The sequence below is a fragment of the Arvicola amphibius genome, chromosome 10 (genome assembly GCF_903992535.2).
Source record: "Arvicola amphibius chromosome 10, mArvAmp1.2, whole genome shotgun sequence".
Classification (NCBI taxonomy): Eukaryota; Metazoa; Chordata; class Mammalia; order Rodentia; family Cricetidae; genus Arvicola; species Arvicola amphibius.
Window position 1 is genome coordinate 36,454,455 of NC_052056.1, and position 23,414 is coordinate 36,477,868.

At 37.2% G+C, this 23,414-nt stretch overlaps 1 protein-coding gene across 1 annotated transcript; it reads left to right on the forward strand.

The window, feature by feature from the left end:
- Window positions 1–20,771: 20,771 nt before the first annotated feature.
- Window positions 20,772–21,707, forward strand: LOC119824219 (olfactory receptor 187). The gene has a single exon (XM_038344380.1). The coding sequence runs from the start codon at window positions 20,778–20,780 to the stop codon at window positions 21,705–21,707; it is 930 nt and encodes a 309-aa protein (XP_038200308.1). The 5' UTR covers window positions 20,772–20,777.
- The last annotated feature ends 1,707 nt before the right edge of the window (window positions 21,708–23,414 follow it).

Below are 23,414 nucleotides of genomic sequence, written 5' to 3' on the forward strand. Positions count from 1 at the left end.
TCACTTCAGATAAAGGTCTAATATCCAAAATATATAAAGAACTCAAGAAATCGGTCATCAAAAGATCACATAATCCAATAAAAAAAAAATGGAGTACAGACCTAAACAGAAAACACTCAACAGAAGAATCTAAAATGGCTTAAGGAAATGTTCAACATCCTTAGTCATAATAGAAATACAAATCAAAACAACTCTGAGATTCCATCTTACACCTGTAAGAATGGCCAAGATCAAAAACACTAATGACAACTTATGCTGGAGAGGTTGTGGGGTAAAGGGAATACTCCTGCATTGCTGGTGGGAATGCAAGCTGGTAAAGCCCCTTAGGATATCAGTGTGGTGATTTCTCAGAAAATTAGAAAACAACCTTCCTCACAACCTAGTAATACCACTTTTGGGTATATATCCAAAGGATGCTCAATTGTGCCACAAGGACATGTGCTCAACTATGCTCATAATAGCATTGTTTGTCATAGCCAGATTGTGGAAACAAGCTAAATGCCCCTCGACTGAAGAATGGATGAGAAAAATATGGTACATTTACACAATGGAGTGCTACACAGCAGGAAAAAATATGACATCTTGAATTTTGCAGGTAAATGGATAAAGCTAGAAAACATTATTTTGAGTGAGGTAACCCAGACACAGGAAGACAATTATCACATGTACTCACTCATAGGTGGTTTTTAAACATAAAGCAAAGAAAACCAGCCTACAAACCACAATCCCAGAGAACTTAGACAACAATTAGGGCACTAAGAGAGACTTACATAGATCTAATCTACGTGGGAAATAGAAAAAGGTAAGATCTCCTGAGTAAATTGGGAGCATGGGGGGCCTTGGTGGAGGGTTGTAGGGGGAGGGTTTAAGGGGGGAGGAGAGAGACAGGGAGGGGAGCAGAGAAAAATATAGAGTTCAATAAAAATCAATTAAAAAGCAAAAAATATTTTAAATTATGTGTCTGTATCTGTGTGGAGGTATATATGTGACTGCCAGAGCTGTTAATTTCCCTAGGGCTGAAGTTACAGGCAGTGTGAGCTGTCTACTGTGAAAGCAGAGCTGAAACCTGGGTCCTCTGCAGGAGTAATACATGCTCTTAAAATTATAGTCATCTCTGTAGCCCTACACATGCATTTTATATGAAATATTGACAGCATTCTGTCTTTTCTTCTTATACTAGCTGTCTTTCCTTTGTTACTCTCTTGTTTTCCTTCCTCATTGCACTAATACTCATAACTAAAATGTATTTGTTAGTACAGCTGGGTTTGGTCACTATTTCTTCTCTTTACCTCCACTTCTTTCATCTTATTATCTATATGTTTGTTAGGAAAAAAGCAAATTTTTGATATTTCCAATACTGTAATTCTAACACTCTGAAAAGTGCCTAGGAATCTGTAGTATTCAGTATTTGCTGAAAGAATTTTAAAAATCACATTTTATTGCTAAAGAATTTGTAGAATTCAAAGAAGACTTTAATTTCTTTCTTTATTTCTTCTTTGACCCAGGGGTGGTCAGTAGTTGACTGTTCAGTTTCCATGAGTTTGTAGGCTTTCTGGGAATAGAACTGTTGTTAAATTCTAACTTTATTCCATGGTGATCCAATAAGACACAGGTGGTTACTAAAATTTTTTTGTATCTGTGGATGTTTGCTTTGTTACTGAGTATGTGATCAATTTTGAGAAGGTCCCATAAGATGCTGAGAAGAAGGCACATACTTTCCTATTTGGGTGGAATGTTCTATAGATGTCTGTTAAGTCCATTTGATTCATTACATCTGTTAGTTCTCTTATTTCTCTGCTAAGTTTCTGTCTGGTTGACCTGTCCATTGGTGAGAGAGGAGTGTTGAAATCTCATATTATTAGTGTGTGGGGTTTGATGTGTGTTTTGAGTTCTAGTAATGTTTCTTTATATATGTGGGTACTTTTATATTAGGGGCATAGATATTCAGGATTGAGACTTCTTCCTGATGAATTGTTCCTGTAATGGGCATAAGGTGTCCTTCTCCATCTCTTCTGATTGATTTTAGTTTGAAATCAATTTTGTTAGATATTGGTATAGCCACGCTCACTTGTTTCTCAGGTCTGTTTGATTGAAAAACCTTTCCCCAACCCTTTACTCTGAGGTAGTGTCTGTCTTTGAGTTTAAGGTGTGTTTCTTGTAAACAGCAGAATGTTGGATCCTGTTTTCATATCCACTCTCTTAAACTGTGCCTTTTCATAGGTGAATTGAGATCATTGATATTAAGTGATATTAATGACCAGTGGTTGTTAACTCTGATAACCTATGCTGGAGAGGATGTGGAGTAAGGGGAACACTCATCCATTGCTGGTGGGAATGCAAACGTGTGCAACCACTTTGGAAATCAATGTGACAATTTCTCAAAAAATTAGGAGTCAACCTACCTCAAGATCCAGAAATACCACACTTGGTAATATACCCAAAAGATACGCAACCATACTACAAAAGCATTTTTTCAACTATGTTCATAGCAGCATTATTTGTAATAGCCAGAACCTAGAAACAACCTAGATGCCCCTCGATGGAAGAATGGATAAAGAAAGTGTGGCACATATACACATTAGAGTACTACTCAGGAGTAAAACACAATGACATCTTGAATTTTGCATGCAAATGGATGGAAATAGAAAACACTTTACTGAGTGAGATAACCCAGACCCAAAAAGATAAATATGGTATGTACTCTCTCATTAGTGGACTCTAGCATTAAACAGAGGCCATTGAGCCTATAGTTTGCAATCCTAGAGAAGCTAAATAATAAGGTGAACCCAAAGAAAAGCATATATAGATCCTCCTGGAAATTGGATGCAGACAAGATCTCTGGGCAAAAGTTAGGAGCATGGGGGTGTGGTGGGGAAAGGGGTGAAGGGGAGAGAGAAGGGAAAAGGAAAGGATTGGGGAGAGCTTGGGGGAGTGGGATGGTTGAGATGGAGGAAGGGTGGATATGGGAGCAGGGAAGAAGATATCTTAATTAAGGGAGCCATTTTAGGGTTGGCAAGAGACTTGGCTCTAGAGGGGTTCCCAGGCATCCACAGGGATGTTCCCAGCTAGGTCCTTAGGCAGTAAAGGAGAGGATAACTGAACTTGCCTTGTCCCATAGTCACACTGATGAATATCTCGAATATCACCATAGAATCTTCATCCAGAGATGGATGGAGAAAGAGACAGAAACCAACACTGGAGCATTGGACTGAGCTCCCAAGATCCAGTTGAAGAGCAGAAGGAGGGAGAAATTGAACAAGGAAGTCAGGACCGTGAGGGGTTAGTCCACCCACTGAGACAGTGTAAATGATCTAATGGGAGCTCACCAAAGCCAGCTGGACTGGGACTGAACAAGCAAGTAATCAAACCGTAGTATCTGAATGTGACTGACAATGGAGGCTGACTGAGAAGCCAATGATAATGGCACTGGGATTTGTTTCTACTGAATGTACTGGCTTTTTAAGATCCTAGTCTGTTTGGATGCACAGCTTCCTAGGCCTGGATGGAGGGGGGGTGGCCTTGGACTTCCCACAGGGCAGAGTACCTTGCCCTCTCTTAGAACTGGAGGGGAGAGAGGAGGGGGAATAGAGAAGTGGGAGGGAAATGGGAGGAGGGGAGGAAGTAGAAATTTTGCATGGTATTTTTATAAAGCAATAAAAAAAGAATTTATAATAGTGCCCAAGTACTTTTCAGACAACATCTACTTTCCTTAATAGAAAATTGCAGATAATTCATAGTATGCTTGTATCTTGTCAGCATTTATTCTCCTATACAATGCAGGTAATATTGCTATGCACATAATTTAATAATTTATGGTTGCAATGACCTGTTGATATATTCATTTTTTCCAGTTGTTGCTTTGTGTGATAGTCGCTATTTGCCATAAGCAAGTTTCATTGATGAGGGGTGGCAGCTATGATTACCTGTGGGTATAAACATTCAGAATATAGAAAGGAATTATGCTGATCTAGCAAAGTCATGGTTAAACAGTCTATGAACTCAATGGCTTTGTAAAGTTCAATAGGCTAATTGTACCAGGCATAATTTTCAACCAATTGGGTGGGACTTTAAGTCCAACTAAATAGCTGTTTGTTAACAACACCACTTGAGTGCTACTTATTGCATATTTAGAGATATTCATCCATGGTCATCATTAGTATGGTTCATAGGCATTGCAACTAAGGAAGACTATTAATTTCTTTCCTCACTTGGCAGCTGGTGTTTTCTGTAACTATATGGAATCTAATCTTCAGGAAGGAGACTTTCAGGTTTGATGAAGATTGATTATGCAAGACATGTGTCCTAAGTGTATGTCTTCAGCAATAGGCCTTTATCTATAGTCTTTGGGAAATAGCCACAGGCAACAACCATAGCCTATTTTATTTTAGGAGTTAATTGGACTACCCTAAATGATGATATGATTGGGAATTCATTCATAGTAGTCAGAAACTGGGAACAACCCACTTGTTCCTCAGCCAAAGAGTGGATGAATAAAATGTACATTTATCCATTGGTGTATCACTCAGCTGTTAAAAACAATGACATCATAAAAATTTGCTAGCCAACAGATGAAACTAAAAATGCCATCCTTAGCCTAGCATAAATGTTATCAGAGATGATTCATTCAGTAATTTATTGTAGCAGAAGCAAAGACTCACACTGAAACATTAAGAGGAGCTGAGGTAGTCCTGTGAAAGAGGGAGATGAAGTATTGTAGGGGCCTAATATTAAAGACACCACAAGAAAATAGCCTAGAGACTTAGCTAAGAAGGGCTGATGAATCCTCATCGAAACTGAAACAACAACCAGGGAGTCTATCTTAATCTAACCTAGGCCCTCTACATTTATGCTATTGTTGTGTAACTTGGTGTTCTTATGGGACTTGGTGGTATTTCTGACTTTTCTGCCTTTTTTGATACTTTTGCTCCTACTGGCTTGCCTTGTTCAACATTGATATGAGGGTATGTGCCTAGTCTTATTGAAACTCTTGCCATCTTTGATTTCCTTGGGAAGCCTGCTTTTTTCTGAAGAAATACAGGAGAAGTGGATCTGAGCAATAGGCGAGGTGGTAAGGTTGGAAGTAGGAAGAGAAGACAGAGGGGAAACTGCAGTTGAAATATAACAAATGAAATTAGAATAAATATGGATAGATGGTATTGGTAGACATAGATATATAGATGATAGATGATGGATAGATATAGATAGATAGATAGATAGATAGATAGATAGATAGATAGATAGATAGATAGATGGATGGATAGAGCATCTTCACCAAAGGGTGATGAGAAAATTGAACACCCACAAATGAAAAACTGGAATTAGACCCATATTCACAACCCTGCAAAAAAATAGAACCAAGTAAATCAAAAACATCATTTTGAAACACAAACCACAGAAACTCCTAGAAGAAAATATATTCCATACACTACAAGGATTCCTCATCATTTAATTTGACATTGGCTACCGGCTTGTAGTATAGTGCTATATTATGTTTAGATATCTCCCTTTAATCCTTAATTATTCCAAGAATATTAGCCTGAAGAGGTCTTGGATTTTTTCAAAGACTTTCTCAGCATATAATAACAGCTGACATGAAAATTTAAGATTGTCTCATGTTAGTCTGAGAATGCTACAGGCACTTAGTAAAACCAGGTTCAGACAAAGAAAACCTCTAAAAGCATGTAGTATGTTTAGAATGTGCTTAGATGCCAAAGAAACAAAAAATGAATATAGCAGTCATAGAAAAATAAATATTTTAAAAATAATAAAGTCTTTAAAGAGAGAGTAAAGTAATATAAAATAAGTCACATAAAGATTAAAAATATACAGGGTATCTGAATCCTGTTTGATGTTTTGTTGAGTTTGAGCATTTTGAATGCTGATGAGTAAATGACAGCTGCTAAGAGAATTTGGTTTTAGAAGGGACTGCTGAATTAAACCAGCCTGTATACTTTAGTAATGTCTTTGTTACAAAATGGAAGTTAAAAATGTGTTGTATTCGGAAAGATTGTGCTTTTGTTTCCACGGGAAATGAAAAGCTCTGGATTCCTTCAAAGTTAATTGATCTTTGATTAAACTGGGGGAGACCTCCTGAAAATCTTGGCTACAAACATATAAAAGGAACAAAAGAGAAACTACAAGACAGGTGATGTATAAGATGACCCTTTGACATGGGAACAGCTCTGAGACTAAATGAGTCATGAGAAATCTGAGCTATAGAGTCATCATGTCTTATTATTTTATGCTGTCCTTTCAAATGGCAATAGAGATTTATATTGTGGCTTGTTTACACAGCTCAATTAAACTTATAAGTTTAACAGATGCATTTTACCTGCTCAAATATAAAACAAGTCATTTTTAATTGATTTGTACATACTGCATGTTCCTTACTTGTTTTGATGCAGATATATATGTTACCTATGAAGGTTTGTAATTTTTCAGAATAAAAAGAAGAGACACCAATAAAGGCAAATAACACAGTGATCCAGCCTCTCAGGATGCCTTTGTTGCAGTTTCCTCAAAATTCTACATCCAGAACATCTTCACAGCTTCTAGATGAGATGGTCCAACCTCACAGAATATTCTAGCCAGAACTTAAGATAAGTCCTGCACTTTCCCATTACATAGTGATTTGACAACAATTTATACAGTTATCTCTCCCAGGGCTTGATTATTATCTCAATTTTCTCAGAGTCCCCTAAAGATGCCATCACCCCAAGATACCAGAAAGCACTATAAAGAACATAACCCCCATATTCTCAAGAGGTGGGTAGTTGTTTTTTGATCATGGTTACAGATGTTTGTCATCATCTAGGGAAGTTGGTTACAAGTTGTTATTGGCTATGGTCAGTAAAATAGCTCAACAGAGAAGATTAGACTCAAGAGTATCTTTCTGAAGTTTAAAGGGGGATATAATATAGAAATAATGGGATAGAAGGGTGGATTGTTGAGTCTACCTTTGAGCAACCACTACCCTCAAATACTTTACATTGGTTAGATTTTTGTATATTGATATAAATTTAAGGTTATTTTTATTATACTGTATAAAGTTTCTATTCTTGTTTAAGGTATTTTACCTATGCACCTCATTTATCAATTTAATATAAAGTTCCAGTCCTTGAAAGCTATTTAAGATAATAAAAATTATAGTTTAACAGTTAGTCATCTACAACAATCAAAATTGTAGTCATGCTACTTTATGTTTTCAAGGCTAAACAGAGATATGTTTTAGATAAAGACGTGATCTTCAGACACTTCAGATATCTACAAAATGGTATTTAAAATATTTTAATAATATAAAATTTTTCTTGAGAGTGAGACACATCTGTTTCTGGTAGCACAAATCTTCAAAAAAGAAAAGTGAGCATTGATGAACTTCCATATAGAGTTGGTTTTTATTGTGAAAAAGTTGGCTGCTGAGCTAAGGAACTGCCCTTTTCTCAACTGCTGACAGTTTACTATCCAAACTGGACAAACAAGACACAAAAGAAACTGACTGTCCTGTTTTGCCATGACAAGGTAGGACAGTCCTTTAAAATTTCTGCTTTATAGAAAGTCTATCAGATATTAGAACATTATGGTCTTGAACAGAAGGTTCTAGAGTATTTCCTTTTCCTGGTGTAACATGTCCTCCATGGTTACTGGGAGTGACTGGGGCGTTTTTTGCTTAGGGGCCTGTGAGAGGCCCCTCAACGAGTTTCCCAATGGTATCCAGTTGCCTTGAGTGTCTGTTGTTGATCTGTATTCATTGGTCCAATATCATCCTTTACCACACCTCCTACATATACCTGAAGGCCAAGATTTCCTATTCTTGTCATTCCCAGATGAGGTATTAGTCTTAGAAATTCCCTGCCAGCAATCCCTTTTCAAATGTCCTAATTTACCAAAATTAAAACATTTGGCAGTTTGATGTCTCCTCATTTCTTTGGAAATCACTTTTCCTAACCAAGATTCATCATCATAGTTAATCACCTCAAAATTCATTGTATGCTGAATCCATTCATCCATAGGTGCTGATCTAAACCTTAAAGGTTCAATTATCTTTTTGCATTCTAAGTTTGTATTTTCAAGAGCCAGCAATTCAAGAATTATTTTTCTAGCTTCTGGGTCTGTTACTCCTATTTGCAGAGCCTTAATTAATCTTTGCAAAAAGTCAGTAAAAGGTTCTGTCTGTCCCTGCCTAACCCTGGTATATGATTCGATTCTTTTCCTTAGTTCTTGTATCCTATCTCAAGCATTCAAGGCTGCTTTGTGGCATAGGGACACTACTTCTTCATCATAAAGAGCTTGGACCTATGGATCAGCATACACTCCTATGCCAAGAATTTGATCCTGAAAAACCTCCACACCCTTTTCTTTTCCTTGTTGTTCCATATGTTTGGATTCTTCTCTGAAATAAATTCCAAACTTCAAGGAAGGTCCATCATCCAATATTGCTGATACTAACTGAGAGAAATCATGGGTGTGGCCCTGACATTAGAAGCCCAAGTCCTTATCATTTCCTTAACAAATGCAGAGGGCAAGCCATAAGTAACAATGGCTTGCTTAATTTCTTTTAGATCATTCATTCCTATTGGCATCCATCAATCTTCTTTGGCTCCCTTTAAGCCTTTAGAAGTTGATGCTTTGTCAGAGTAAATTACAGGGTAATTTGCTAAAACCCTAGGTAAACCAGTTCTGACAGCTGGTGATGACATTGTATCCTGTCCTTGTGCCTTCTTACCCTGTTCAACAGCTCCAATAATTTCCTCAATCATTTCTAATCTTTTTATCATTGTCTCTCATAAAGCCTGAATATTCTGACATGCATATGTTTCTCGTGATTTCCCTATGGTATCAATTTTCTGTTCCCATTCTTCACCTGTGATTCCAAGGTCTTAATATTTCCCTTCAAATATAACATCTCCTCCTTGAACTGCTCTTAGGTATTGTGTAAACTGCCATTCTGGAGGTACATTCTGTATGTTACCTTATCAAAACTTTGTGATAACTTCTGAACATCAAATTCAACATCATGAACCATTTAAAGTAATTTCCTAGTACTCTTAGATATAGAGTCAGTTTTGCCTATCATGGTATCCACTTGTTCAGATAATCTCTGATTTTCGATTATTTTAATCTTGTGAACTAGTGCTATAGTCTTCCTTAATGATATAATATGGAGAAGAAAACTGAAACCTAATCACCAGTAAATTGCAGTATTCCCATAGTCATATAGGCTTAGTGTAATGCCTTCCATCGTGATAGCAAAAAACTATGCAAAATTTCCATTAGAAATAAAATCTGCCATATTACCTGTTAACCAGCAGAAGGTTCTGCTTCTGAGTCAAAACTAGAATCAATGCAATGATGTCACAACAGGTCCTGTTGTAAAATCCACCTTGATACTTGTTTAAAAAAACTGGGGAAAATGAGTCACTCGAGAGAATAGATGTAATTAAATCAATTCCATACACAGAGCAAGAAAATTAAGAGTCCTGACGCAAAGATCAGAAACCCAAAAGCTGCATGCACTTAGGTTACATTGACTGGCAAACAGTGCTTCTATTTGCACTCCAGCTGCCATGCTGAAAACTCTGTTGTGATGGGTATTTTATAAAAAAAAAAAATACTGTTCAGGCAAAAGTAAATCTGTCCATGCCGTGGGAGGACTAAACTTCCAGCCCGGAAGGGCATGAAGCTTAAACCCACGTGGCACCAAGAGATGTTTGAGAGATTGGACACTTGGCTCTTTGGCCTGGAGAGGGAAGGAGTGGAGGTATGGGTAGAAGGGAGGGGAGGGAAGGGGGAGGAGGAGGGGAGGAGATGGAAATTTTTAATAAAAAATGAGGAAAATTTTAAAAAATTTAAAAAGGAATCCCATACTAGCTCAGAACTAAGAAATAGGCATTTGTTAAGGGATAAAACTTACAAATCAGGATTCTCTGCTTGAACGATGATGAAGATGAGATCCAAGACAAACTGAACCAGCAAAACAGGGCCCAGGGGCCAGATAAACATGCTTCCACATTCAGGTAAATAGTTTCTGAGGCCACACCCCAGCAGGCAGGTAGTTACTAGTTGTAAACCTTCCCACAGCACTTAGTCCAACATTGGATAGAGGAGTCCTCAGTGACTATTGGGATAATTAGAAAATTTATGCATAAATGAGAAATAATCTCTCTCTTACTTGTCCATATCAAGTATAAAAGTCTGAAGAGTAACATAGGCTAAGTATTAAAAATAGAAATATCCATTATACTGAGTGAAGAAAGAAGGACACAGAAAAATGAGTTCTGTTTGACCTCAGTTTTGGAATCTAATGAAGGTGACATCACAGAGGGGAAAGCAGAGTTGTTGCCAGGGACTAGGAGAGTAGCAGTGAGACATTGAGAGCTGAATGAGTAGTCAGCTATCCTGAGCATCAAGGAATTTGGTAGGTGAATATGGGTAATACTCATATCTTATAGAGTTCTAAAACTGAAAGGATTTTGAGATTTTTAACAACAGAAAAGTGATCAAAATGTTGGGAGGTAAATGTGTTTAATCTGCCAAACTTTGCGTAATGCCTATATGTATTGATCATGAAATGGCAGCTAATTTATCTGAATGTTTGATGAATGAGTTTGATGTGTGTATAAGTGGGTGTAAGGGCAGGTACATGTAGAGGTTATGAGGACACATGCCTTAATCCTTTCCGACAAGGTCTCTTCTTACACGTGGCCAGCAATCTCCAGTGATCCTGACATCTCTACCTTCTCATCTCCACAGAGCTAGGGTTACAAGTGGCATGGCCAATGTGCATTTTTGGCTTGGTTATTATAGATGCAACTTGGGTGTTTGATAAGGTCTTCTGATGGCACTTTCCATTGGCCTTTTATTTCAAGAAGATTTTTATTTCAAGATTTCTTGTCTTCCTCTTTGGCTGATTTTCACTCTAAGTCTTGATGCTACCTATCCTTTTCATGTGCCCTCTGACTTCTGTCTTCTGAAGTATAGCACTGTTGATTTTTCATGATTGCCTTTATAACAAGCAGACCTCTCTCCAGAAGTTCTCACCACAATTCAGAAGGGAGGAAGTGGATAACAGTAGAGATCCACAACAAAGTCAGGTGTTCAAGTATACTTAGGAAGTAGTTAGAAATAGGAACTATACATCCAGAATGAGTGAGAAGGGACTGAGAATAGTAGAAACTAAACAACAAAGTTAAGAAGTAAGAAAATAATATGTCACAAAAGAAAAGGGGGAGATAAACAAAGGTAATGACAGTAAAGATTGTGGGATTAAGATATCAAAATAATAGTGATAGAAAGCTAAAAAGCAATAAATAATAAAAATTGAAAAATTCAAAATAGTGATCAACACTTCCTACTTTAAGAGAATATAAAATATGATTCTTCCACTCAAGATTCTAATTCTGAAGTTTATTAGGAACTGGAATGATGGTGGAATAAGTTACTGCTTAAATGCTGCAGACATGTTAGCCAAAAGAGGGCTTTGTGAAGACTGAGTCTCACCTGGCCTTGACAGCCTTGCTTATGACTAGAGACAGCCATGTAATGGGGATGAACTTGTATTTTCAAATCTGGGTCTGGCAATGGAGTAAGTGAAGAAACAACCTTAAATCCATTACTGTCAGTCAAGACAGAGGAAGAACCTTATGATATTTGCCCAAACCAGTGGCATTTGTTCATCACAGGGATATGAGGGATGTTTGAAGAACACATGTTTTGCTCCCCAATGTTTCAGGCTCTGCTTGCTGAGTGATAAAACCAAATCAACGAACAAGACTGCCTGAGGCACCTGTCCCGGCCAAAGAGAAGAAAGCGGGTGCTTCACCGGTGCTTGGGTATCATTATGGTGAGCACATATATGGTGGGATATAGGAGAAAGAGAGAGGCAGAATGGTTTGTATCCTGTAGAGAGGCAGATTTGAAGAGGCAAAGGTGGTGATCAATGGAACTACTTGCCACCTGGTGCCATGATAACATGTGGGTCTGGGATGCTAACAAGAGCTATGTATGGGTCCCTGGCCATGTCACAGCTGTTGTCCATGTTGATGTCCCTGGATCATGTTACCAACAAAGGCCTTGAGGAAACTCAGTGTCTGGGATGACAACTGAGGTCATGTTGGTAGCTAGTGGCATGCTGCTACAAAGACCATACAGATATGAATGTGCACTGTCACCTGGGCCATGGTAATGTCTGGTCACAAAATGCAGGCTCAGGCCATGCCTGTGTCCATGGCCCTACCGTAGCCAGGAGTTGTGCTGCTATTTCTGGCTCCTGTTACCATCAAAGGCTATATGACTGCCTGAGGTCTGGACTGCCACCTGGCACACCTGAGGACAACACTCTTGCTGAGCCCATGCCAATTTGGGAGGCATGAACTGCCACTATGGCCATGGTAGCATCCATGCCAAAGCCATTGCTGATGGACATGTGTGTTTCCATATTCCTGCTGCAACTGAGGTCTATGTTGATGTCTCTTACCCATAATACTATAGGGGACTTTGAGAACTATCTGCTGAATTATGTGTTGGACCACATGTTGAATTACAAGGGCCATGCTGAACTGCCCCTGCCCCCCACTGGCTCAGGAAGAGCCAGTCTCTCCCCTTTATGGAGAGTTGACCCTGCCCCTTGCCATCCCTAGGCTAGCAGACCCCAATGTCCTTGGCACAGAAGAGCTGGTACTGCTGCTTATAGGAAAACTGGTCCCCTATATTTGGAAAAGCTGGCCCCAGCGTTCAGCACAGGTGTGGGAGAGCTGACTCTGCCCCTCACCTGAGTGGGTGGTCCCAGCAGCCTTGACTGACCAACTCAGGTACCACCCAGGCAGGCATCCAGGGTTTTGAGTTTGTACCTCCCAACATCTACCCCATCTATGACCTACTAGAGCATGTGAAGGAACTGGTCCTTATCAACCATGTCAAAGATTTCCTTAACTCAGGCTACAGAAGGATATTTGAGGAGAATTTTGGTGAGGAAACAATATTAATGGTGTTCCAGAAGCCAGAGGCCTGAAATCTGACCAGCAACACATTACACAATGAACATTTGCAGTTAAATTTGTTTGGACAAGAGGGTATACTGCATGATACAGAGCATCCACTAAGATGAATGAAGAGGTGATGGAAAGGCAGAAAAGAAGTAGTAGACATGTGCTTTTGTTTCCTTTTTGTTTGCATATCTGTTTGTTTCTTTGTTTTCATTTTTGTTTTGTTTTGTTTTTCATTTGTTTTAATTAATATTATTATATGTATCTTTGGGTTTTTATTTCCTATTTTTATTATGTCTTTAATTTCTCTTTGAGGGGGAAGAAAAAGGGTAAAGGGCAGATATAGAGGGACTGGAAAATTGATGGATTGGGGTCTATAATGTGAAAGTTCCAAGGAATCAATATAGAAATTATGGTTAAAAAACAACAAAACATAATATAAACAATCAGCACTGATAGTGTAGGTCACAGGGACTGAGTGATACTGGTCGTCTAGTCATGCTGGTCTCTTCCAAAGGTCCTCTACTACCCATACATAGTTAAGTTCATTCATCTTCCTGGAAGCTGAATATAAATTCCCAAATAGAAGCACCCCCACATACTTTTCCTCTGCAGTAGATTCCCACTTCCCACCACATAGACCTGTGACTTTGATCCTGCATCCAAGTCTCCATTTGTTTCATGACTTCACACTGGTACTGAGTGTGGTTCTACAACTTGATACTAAACATCAAAGAAGAAATAAAAATGCTTCTGGTTCAGTTGTCTCCACCTTAGCACAAGTTTGTCAGTAAAAATCCATGCTAGTACCAGTGACCAAGTTAACAACCAGAGAATCCCTTCTTCAGTTCTTTTTGGTGCAGAGAGAAATTGTGGGTCTCACATGTATTATTTTACAGAATACAGATTCTGCTTAGGTGACACCGACAGAGACCTTTCTTTCTCTTTTGCTGAGGTCCCGGGTTGAGTGGAGCAGTGGGGATGCCCCTCCTGCTATGTTCTGGTGCCATATGTTAGGTTCTGTTTTCTGCTTAAAATCTGCACTGTCTACTGTTTGTTGGGCTCATGCAACGTTCTGCACAAGCCTATAATTTCTAACCAAACAGCTTCACACCTCTTTTCCCCCAATCCCATGGCGATTCCAGAATGCACTCTGTGGCTCTAATGTGGCATTTTCATTCTCTCAAGCATATTTTAAGTTACAATTACTGTTTTGATATTAAAATATTTCCAGAATTTATAATAGTCCTCCATCTATGGAATGTCATAAAAGTCATTTGCTTTTAACTATTATCTAGATTTGTTCTTTATTTTCTAATGAATGGTATGGAAAGGAGATAGACAACTTCTATTAGTGAAACCAAGCATCGTTAGTTTTAGTCAAGCAAGCTAAGCTTTGAACAACAGCAGTAAGCTATGTGGAAGCAAGTACACTCTGAAGGAAGGAAAACACTTAAATTCTGTGATGTTATTTTCCAAAAGATAAATGTATTTATGGAAAAATGTGGATAGATCCAAATTAGAATGATATATTTGTGGGCAGAACTCTTTTCAAAGTTTCAGGTCATAGATGTCATGGACAGTTTAAAACCCTATTATATTCCATAGGAAAGTAAACAGAGTTGACAACTAAAGGTAAATTTGCTCCTTAAACTGGGCCATGAGCAGAAATATGGTATTAATGGAAAGGGCATTAAAAACCAATAGCTAATAGTATTGTATTTATGTAAATATCTTAAAAATAGGAATGTCACAATAGTACAAGTTACCGACTTTAGGAAACTTTGGTGAAGTGTATATCAAACTCTATACTAATAATATGTTTCCTTTACAGCTTAATGTCATTAATAATAACAAAGTTAACATGGACAGGGGACTAGGAGGCCTCAATCCTATAAAAAGGACCATGAGCAATTAAAGAATGCTGAGGATGTGAAAAATAGTTTTACAAAGATATGAATACACCAACCGGTATCCAGTATATGATGGTCATCCCTAAAAGCACAAATGCAAGTAACATTACACAGATTGAGTAGATTATACTTATGTGCTTATTTATGCACATATCAATATACATATACATGTGTATCATAACAATTAATGAAAAAAGAGACCTCAAATTTCAAAAGAACAGGGAGAGCTATTCATGGGAGAGTAGGGGGGAGGAAAGAGAAGGGGAGGGAAAATGATGAAATTCTATCATAAACCCAAAAAGGAAGAAGAAATGATTAAATAATAAATTTAATTAAAGGGAAAACACACATGAAATGCAACCGAAGCGGACAAGTAGAAGTCAACTAGCTTCTTGGTTTCCAATGTGTATTAATGACATTCCATATTAGTAACCAAAAGGGAGAGTAGCACAAATCTGGAGATGGAATATAGACTAGTGGTATTACTGCATTACAAAAAAGCAACACCAAAAACTCAAGCACAGTGCAAATCCCACCCCTAAAGGAATATTTTAAAGTGGGTTAAAGTATGTTGTACATAACATATCATGATACAGTTGGTTAATTTATGAATGAAACAAATTGAATTGCTATGACAGGAATCAGGCAAATTGATTCAGTCATGGAGTTATTGTTAATTTTTCTAGCTCACATATTTACAAGACTTTTTAACTTGATACAAAAGGAAAGCTAGTTTTAGATTTAAGACAAAATACATAGTTATAATAAAATACCAACTTACATTTCTTACAAATAAAAGCATCTATAGAGATTTGTCAGAAACAGTACTGGGAAGAATATCAAGAAGAAATTGTTAAAAGCATATACTGCTTGCAGGGGGCCTTGAGAATGTATAGCGGTGACTACTAGTGTTTAACATCAGATACAAGATTTCCTGTTGGGAAAAGGCAAAGCTGGGGAGTTATTGACTGTGCAAACACTTGTTTTCTTCCTTGATAATCTCTTTTCTATCCTCCATCACCACCACCACCACAACTTCTCCTTCCTAAATCCATTTGTTCTGTTTCTCTTTTAACCCACTGAGTCCACTTAGTACTGTCTATATTCACATAGATTTTGGACCATGTGCTGGAGGATGTCTTGCTTCTTATACTGCATCTTTGAAGAATACTTACTGTCTCTCTTCTATTATCCATCAATTTGCAATATCTTCTCATTTAGTGGTAAGACTTAATAAATAATCCCGTCACCACACAAGATTGCCTCATCTCTGGCTTGATCTTGCTTAGGTTTTATTATATGCAGTCAGGGCCTTTATGAGGTCAAATGTTCAGTGGCCATGCCATGCCCAACAAGCACTGTTTCATTGTAGATGCTCATAACTCCTAGCTCTTACAATCTTTTCACTCCTTCTTTCATAATGATCCTTGAGCATTAGGGATAAGAAGTGTTATATAGGTATTCCACTAAAAATAAGAGTGTTCTCTTAACCTCTGGATATTGGCCAGTTGTGGGTTTCTAATTTTAATCACCATCTACTATAGAAAAATAAGTTTCTCTGTGAGGACTGAGAGATTCACTAATTTATAGGTATTGATCTGACCTATAGGTATAGGCCTGTTTTTGTGTCTTTTTAGTAGAATAATAGTACTGGATTCTTCCCCAGGGCCTGTGACCTAGCCAGTTTTGGCCCAGTTAACAGTATGAGGCATGAATTATTTTTCACAGAAAGGATTTTAAATTTCATTAGTCGAGTGAAATAAGCTGGATCAGAAAGAAAAATACTGCATTTACCTCTCACATACAGATTTAAGTGTATTTGTGTGTATGCTTGTATTGTATTATGTGTGAGTTTGTAGGTCATGAAAATAGATAAAGATTATAAGAAAGGAGGAAGAGATCTAAAGCAAAGTCGGAAATAAAAGGTAAACGGAATGCATGTCATAGGAAGGCTAAAGTTCAGAGTAACTAGAGAAAGAAAGAACACTACCTGGAAGAAAGAGGGGGAATACTGAGGGCAGTGGGCGTGGGAATGGATACAAACAAAGTAAAATAACATATGAGGACAACATGATGAAACGTTGTAGACAAACCTTAAAAATTAATTTAAATAAAAGTTGCCTAATCTGTCAGAAATGTCAACTGATATAAGAAATGGTGACATATTGTGCAATTTTATATCCAAATCTATATTTGGACACTCTGAGTAGATAATCATAATGCAAATATCGGCAATGTACCCATGGGATCATTTGGACTCATCACAGGTCCAGCCCAAGGTGCCCAGCACAGCAGTTACACTTTCTCCATGGGGAATGTTTGAATTCATAATATGAATTTCAGATCTTCATTTCTTCCTTTGGCAAAAGCACACAGGTTTAAATCTGGTTGGCATGTGTGTTGAAAACAAAATTGTATAAAAATTATCTGTGTTTATAGGATGAACACTCCACTGTGAGCCACTGTGCTAAGAATTGCTCTCTATGTTACTGACTTCCTGACAGACTGTGTTTTTCTCTGCTTTAGAAATCCCAACACTTGTTAAAGATCCCTGAAACTTCTTCCTGGATATAGGTAAGAGAGAGATGATTTCTGTAAGATTCCTTCCTTCATGAAGAGCTAAAAATGCTCTTAAATATATAATAATTTTATATTAACTTTTTCAGATTCCAGATCAGTATAGAAGAAAAGAGCAATAAAGGATTGTCTACATATTTTTGTGATTAATTATTAATAAGCAAAATATTTAACCTGAATTTTTATGGCTAGAGATTTTTTATTACCTACTTAATCAGCTATTACCTTTAGTTATGATCAGATGAAATATTAAGTTGCTCTTACATAGCAAACTTTTATGACAGTTGCAGAAAAAGTGACTACTGAAAACATTTCCTCACTCCTCTATAGTCTCATCTTCTCTAATAATTTACTTGAGAGCATATATACATAAATAGTAATAGAAATAGGATATATATGTATCCCTATAGACACCACATTTCATAAAGTTTTATACACTGACATATCTGTATATGTCTTTGCTTTATACAAACAGACATCCTACATATAAATAGACAGGAAATATGCAGAGAATTTTATTCCATGACATTCTTACCTTTTCCCATACATACAATTTAAATGCAAATTTATTTGAGAATTTCTAATTCTTTCATTTCACAAAACATTAAATTTTACCTTGCTGGGAAAAAATTAATGAAAATGACAATAAAATCAGAAGAAATTCTAGAGAAATTTAATTTGAATTGATGACAAAGCAGAAGTAAAGATGGAAATATGTAAAGAAATGTCAGGCAGAGATGACATGTACATTGTCAACAAGAAACTTGTAAAATCAATGTTTTATGCAAACACGGATTCTCTAGGAAATTGAATTTTGACTTATAGAAAAGGAAAATAAAAATTCTCAGGACGGTCTAGGGAAGAGCTGCTGTGAAACAGGCTTTCTGCTGTGCCTCTGAGACTTGCCTCCTTCCTCATTTCCAGTCTTCCTCTGGCAGCTCTTCTCACTGCTTTGTGAAATGTCCCTCTTATGCTATTTTTCTTCCTCCCCTTTGTTCCAATTTTACTAACCCAAATATCCCTTTCCTATACTTTTTGCTCTCTTCATACTTTCATCTTATGTCCTTCATGTATTTATCCTTTTATTTAAAACATGAATAAATATTCCATAGGAAAATTTATGTTAGGTTTGGAGCACTAGACAAATGGCGACTATCTCCATCCTTCGGTTCCCCCAATGTATCTTCCTTTGCCTTGGGGATTCTGCTGCCATTTGGTTCCTTTGATTTTTCTGACACCCCTCTGTAGCATATGAGAAACCGTTCTCAACAAAGATCCCACGTCTTAATTTCACCAGTCAAAGATTTCCTTCACTTTTCCTACCAGTGTTTTAAATTTAACTTTTGGCATTTTGCTTCATTTTCTCATTATTCATGGCTGTCCCATTTTAAGGACTGTGGCTATCAGTTATCTAGTTAAACTTAATTTTGTTGTTGTTGTTTTGTATTTCTTTTGAGTCAGGTTCTTGTTCTATGGCCAAAGAATCGATCCCCTGCCTCAGGCTCTAAAGCATTGGGGATTACAGGAATATGCTACCATTTTCCAGCTTTTCTTGTCTTTTTTGATCTTCAATGGAGTTAACTGTGCCTTTGGTGACGAAGAAAAAAAGTGCATTATGAGGTAGATATTTGACTCTAAAGAAAATTAGGAGAATTTGAATATTCATCAAGAAAAAGGATCAGTAACAGCACATAGCCAGGTAGTCAGTTAATAGCTAGAATCAGGTGCTAGCAAACAGCTCCCTGAAGTTGTAAGTGCAGCTAGGTCTTGTGCCCTGTGTGTCAAATCAAAGCATGCTGGAGTCCAGGTGGTGCTGCCTTCAGGACTAAAACTATGCTTTGTATCTGAGTGTCTTGCCCATTTCCTATTCTAAACCAAATCTAGGCAGATGAATTTACAGTTTGGCCCAGTTCTGCAGTATTTTCTATCAAGATGCAAAAGTTATTTTCAAGTGCTTTGGTTTCAACAGTGGTGGACAACTTCTGCCTGATGTAACAGGGATCAGATAGTTGTCAAAAAATGGAATCTACCTCAATTTCCTTCTTTTTGTGTACTCTGCCACGCCAAGAAACACATAAACTCACCATTAGCTCCTCCCATTTGCATTGTCCCTCTTCACTATTGCTCACTCATCCTGCTGAGCCCTTGTCACCTGTGTGATCAGAGGATGGACTTTTTTACAACTTTGCTACTGAGCTTCATCATGATTCTCAACTTCAAATGTCCATGCATACAGGCACCACATGATAGCTCTCCCCATAACATAGGTGTCAGGTGTCACTGTACACTCTAATTAACTAATTTTTAAAAGCTGACCTAGTCACTATATCACCGTTCTCAAGGTCATATCACCTCACACATATTTTTATCACCCAGAATTTTTTAGAATGCTGACATTTTTTGTTGTTATTGATGTTATTTTAGGTAAGGTTTATCTGTGTATCTTTGGAGTCTGTCCTGAAAATTGCTCTGTAGACCAGCTAGCCTTGAACTTATAGAGCTTCGTCTGCCTCTACCTGAATTCTGGGATTAAAAGTGTATGCTACTGACATTTGACTAGAATGCTATCTTTTAAACATCATTTTTAAATTTCTATGGAAATACATCAACAATTTTGCACAATGTCCCCAAGTAATTCAGATATATGATGTAGTTTAGAAGCCTCAGAACAACAACAGTGGTATTATAATTAATATTTCCCACTAGTTTTCCTTCCCAGTAACCTATTTTCTCCACCACTATATATTTAATTTTAAAAATATTTTTAAATTGTTCTAATGCTATTTCCTATGGTAACATTTGAGTGAGGAAAAAATGGTCAGTGTGTTCCACTTGTTCAACATCCTTGCTATCCAGTGCCTGAGAGACGGCCCAGATTAACTGCTTTATTGCTGGTATAGAGGACTGGAGCTCAGTTCATCTTATACAACTTACAGACTTATGAATGCCTGTAACTCCAGCTTCAAGGATACTATACTTAACTTCTGACTCCATGAATACCTACACCCATTTAGGTGTGCACGCATGTACACACACACACACGCGCGCGTGTGCGGACACACCTAAAAATATGTTAAAGTCTTTAAAACTTCTTACCATAGTATTCAACTCATGCTTTGAAAAATTAAATTGGTGTTGTTACATTAACCTAAATAATTTATTATATAATAATAAATAAAATTTAAAGCACCTTCTGATAGACGTTTGCATTCGTTTCAAGTCCACCTCTCCAGTTTTCCATTTATAAGTTCTAGCAAATTCTCTTTTATATTCACTACCTTTCATTTCAGAGCCATCCAGTGACAACATGGAAAAGGAGAACGCAACAGTCTGGACAGAGTTTGTTCTTACAGGACTCATTCACCAGCCACTGTGGAAAATCCCTCTGTTCCTGGTCTTCTTGGTGATATATCTCATCACCATTGTGGGAAATGTCAGTTTGATCACTCTCATCTGGATTGATCCTCATCTTCATATCCCCATGTACCTGTTCCTTGGAAGTTTAGCTTTTGTAGATGCATCTATATCCTCCGTAGTGGTTCCAAAGATGCTGCTTAACATCTTTGCTAAAAGCAAGCTGATCTCTCTATCTGAATGTATGCTACAATTTTTTTCATTTAATATCAGTGCAACTACAGAATGTTTCCTCTTGGCAGCAATGGCCTATGATCGCTATGTAGCCATATGCAAACCTTTACTTTATCCAGTAGTTATGACTAATAGTCTGTGTGTATGTCTGATAGTATTGTGTTTTGTAGGTGGAATTCTTCATGCTTTAATTCATGAAGGATTTTTATTGAGATTAACCTTTTGTAATTCCAATATGATACACCATTTTTATTGTGATATTATATCGCTGTTAAAAATTTCCTGTACTGACACTTCTCTTAATTATCTAATTGTTTTTATTTTCTCTGGCTCAATTCAAGTTTTCACTATTTCAACAATCCTTGTTTCTTACACTATTATTCTGTTTACAATCTTAAAAAAGAAATCTGATACAGGCATAAAGAAAGCCTTCTCCACCTGTGGAGCCCACCTCTTATCTGTGTCTTTATACTATGGTCCTCTTCTCTTCATGTATGTGCACCCTGCATCTCCACAAGTAGATGATACAGATATGATAGACTCTCTGTTTTACACTGTCATAATTCCTGTGTTAAATCCAGTAATTTACAGTTTCAGAAATAAGCAAGTCACAGATTCATTGACCAAATTATTACAGAGAACCTTTTAGACTTGTTACAATTATCTGTTGTGGTTGGATAGATAATCACAAAACAGTCAAGGTTCAATGTGACAGTAGTTCACTGTCCAAAAAATTTTACTATTGTAATTTATGTAACACTTTAATTAACAAAAGTTCAAGTGTCTAAAATCTTCTTTAAAAATCTAAAGTCTTCAAGAATACAAGAGTACTTTCTAACAAATGTTATGACCCAGTTTTGAAGTTTTTCTCACTGTGGCTTCGTAAGTGTATTAACAGTTAAAAATGGTATAATTTCTGCAAATCATAATTAAATATTATTTCCTTGATACCAATACTGCTGTGTAGTTTGAAGAAACACCACATTGAAATGTGTGGAGGAAGCAGGCTTTTATTTCACTGGACAGAAGCAGAACTGTAATATATAGCTAGTCATCAACATGTCTATATTTCATTTCTTTAAAAAAATGGTTAATTTCTGGCTCACGCTTTTAATCCCAGCACTAGGGAGGCAGAGGCAGGCAGATCTCTGTGAGTTCGAGTCCAGCCTGGTCTATACGAGCTAGTTCCAGGACAGGCTCCAAAGCTACAGAGAAACCCTGTCTCAAAAAACCAAAAAAAGAAAAAGGTTACTTCTTAGAAAAACTCAGCCTAAAACTTACAAGAGAAATACACAGAAAAGAGAGTTCAGTGCGATACTTATGACTCCAGGGAACAACTGTAATGTGAATCTCTGAGCTTGGAGTAATCAGATCAGTGAACAGAGTCCAGGCTCCATAGTCTAGTGTGCCTTCTAAGGCCATTTTCAGTGCTGCTTTGTATTGTATGATGGTCTTACTCTTGAGAGCTTATGTAGTTCAAAACCCAACAGTAAACTGGATAAGTTGGGATAAATGCTCAGCAAAGAGTGCACAATGGCAAGGAAAGACTGTCAATTGTTTTTAATTTAGGTAAAATGTCACTATTAAGCTAAAACTTCAAGTAACACCATTATTGGAATATATATTTGAAAAAAGGAAGCTTCAAGTGCATATTATCAAAGAATAAATAACGATAACACTTTATGATACAATAATACAAAGTGGGTTTGGAGCTGCATGTGAAAGTAAGAACACAAGTAAGCAAATGTACAAGAGTGTATGTGTGTGTGTGTGTGTGTGTGTGTGTGTGTGTGTAGCAATTTTCCTGTTCGCCTTTCACACATTGTACATTTTCATGTCCACAGAGCTATCCGTCTACAGTTCCACCTTGCCTTTTTTCTATCATCCTTGAAATGCCATAGAGATTTCTATTGATGCATCAGAGGCACTCACTCTAAAAATCTTACCTCTGTTCATGTAAAACTGTAGTTTTATATCCTGCAGCCTGCAAATACTCCCTACTTTCAGAAATGATGCTGTTAAGTAATTGTTGATTACCAAAATGGATTAATTCAAACACTTTTTAATATTTTAGAGTATTTTCATATCTATAAGATGGTATGCACATACCTTATTAATATCTCATACTTATTTTCATACATATCTTGTATAGATTTATTCTATATGCTGATGTGGGCACGTCTCTATTTTTCTCTACCAAACATTTCTCACACTGGTGTGATTGGAGGTCCTTTCCAATGAAGCCTTCTCTAACTCTTGTGTCTGTTTCACAATTCTCCAAATGGAAATTTTGTTGTTTCCAAAATGCATCGCTGAGATTTGTCTGGACCTACCTTACTGTCTTACGTGCTTGCTT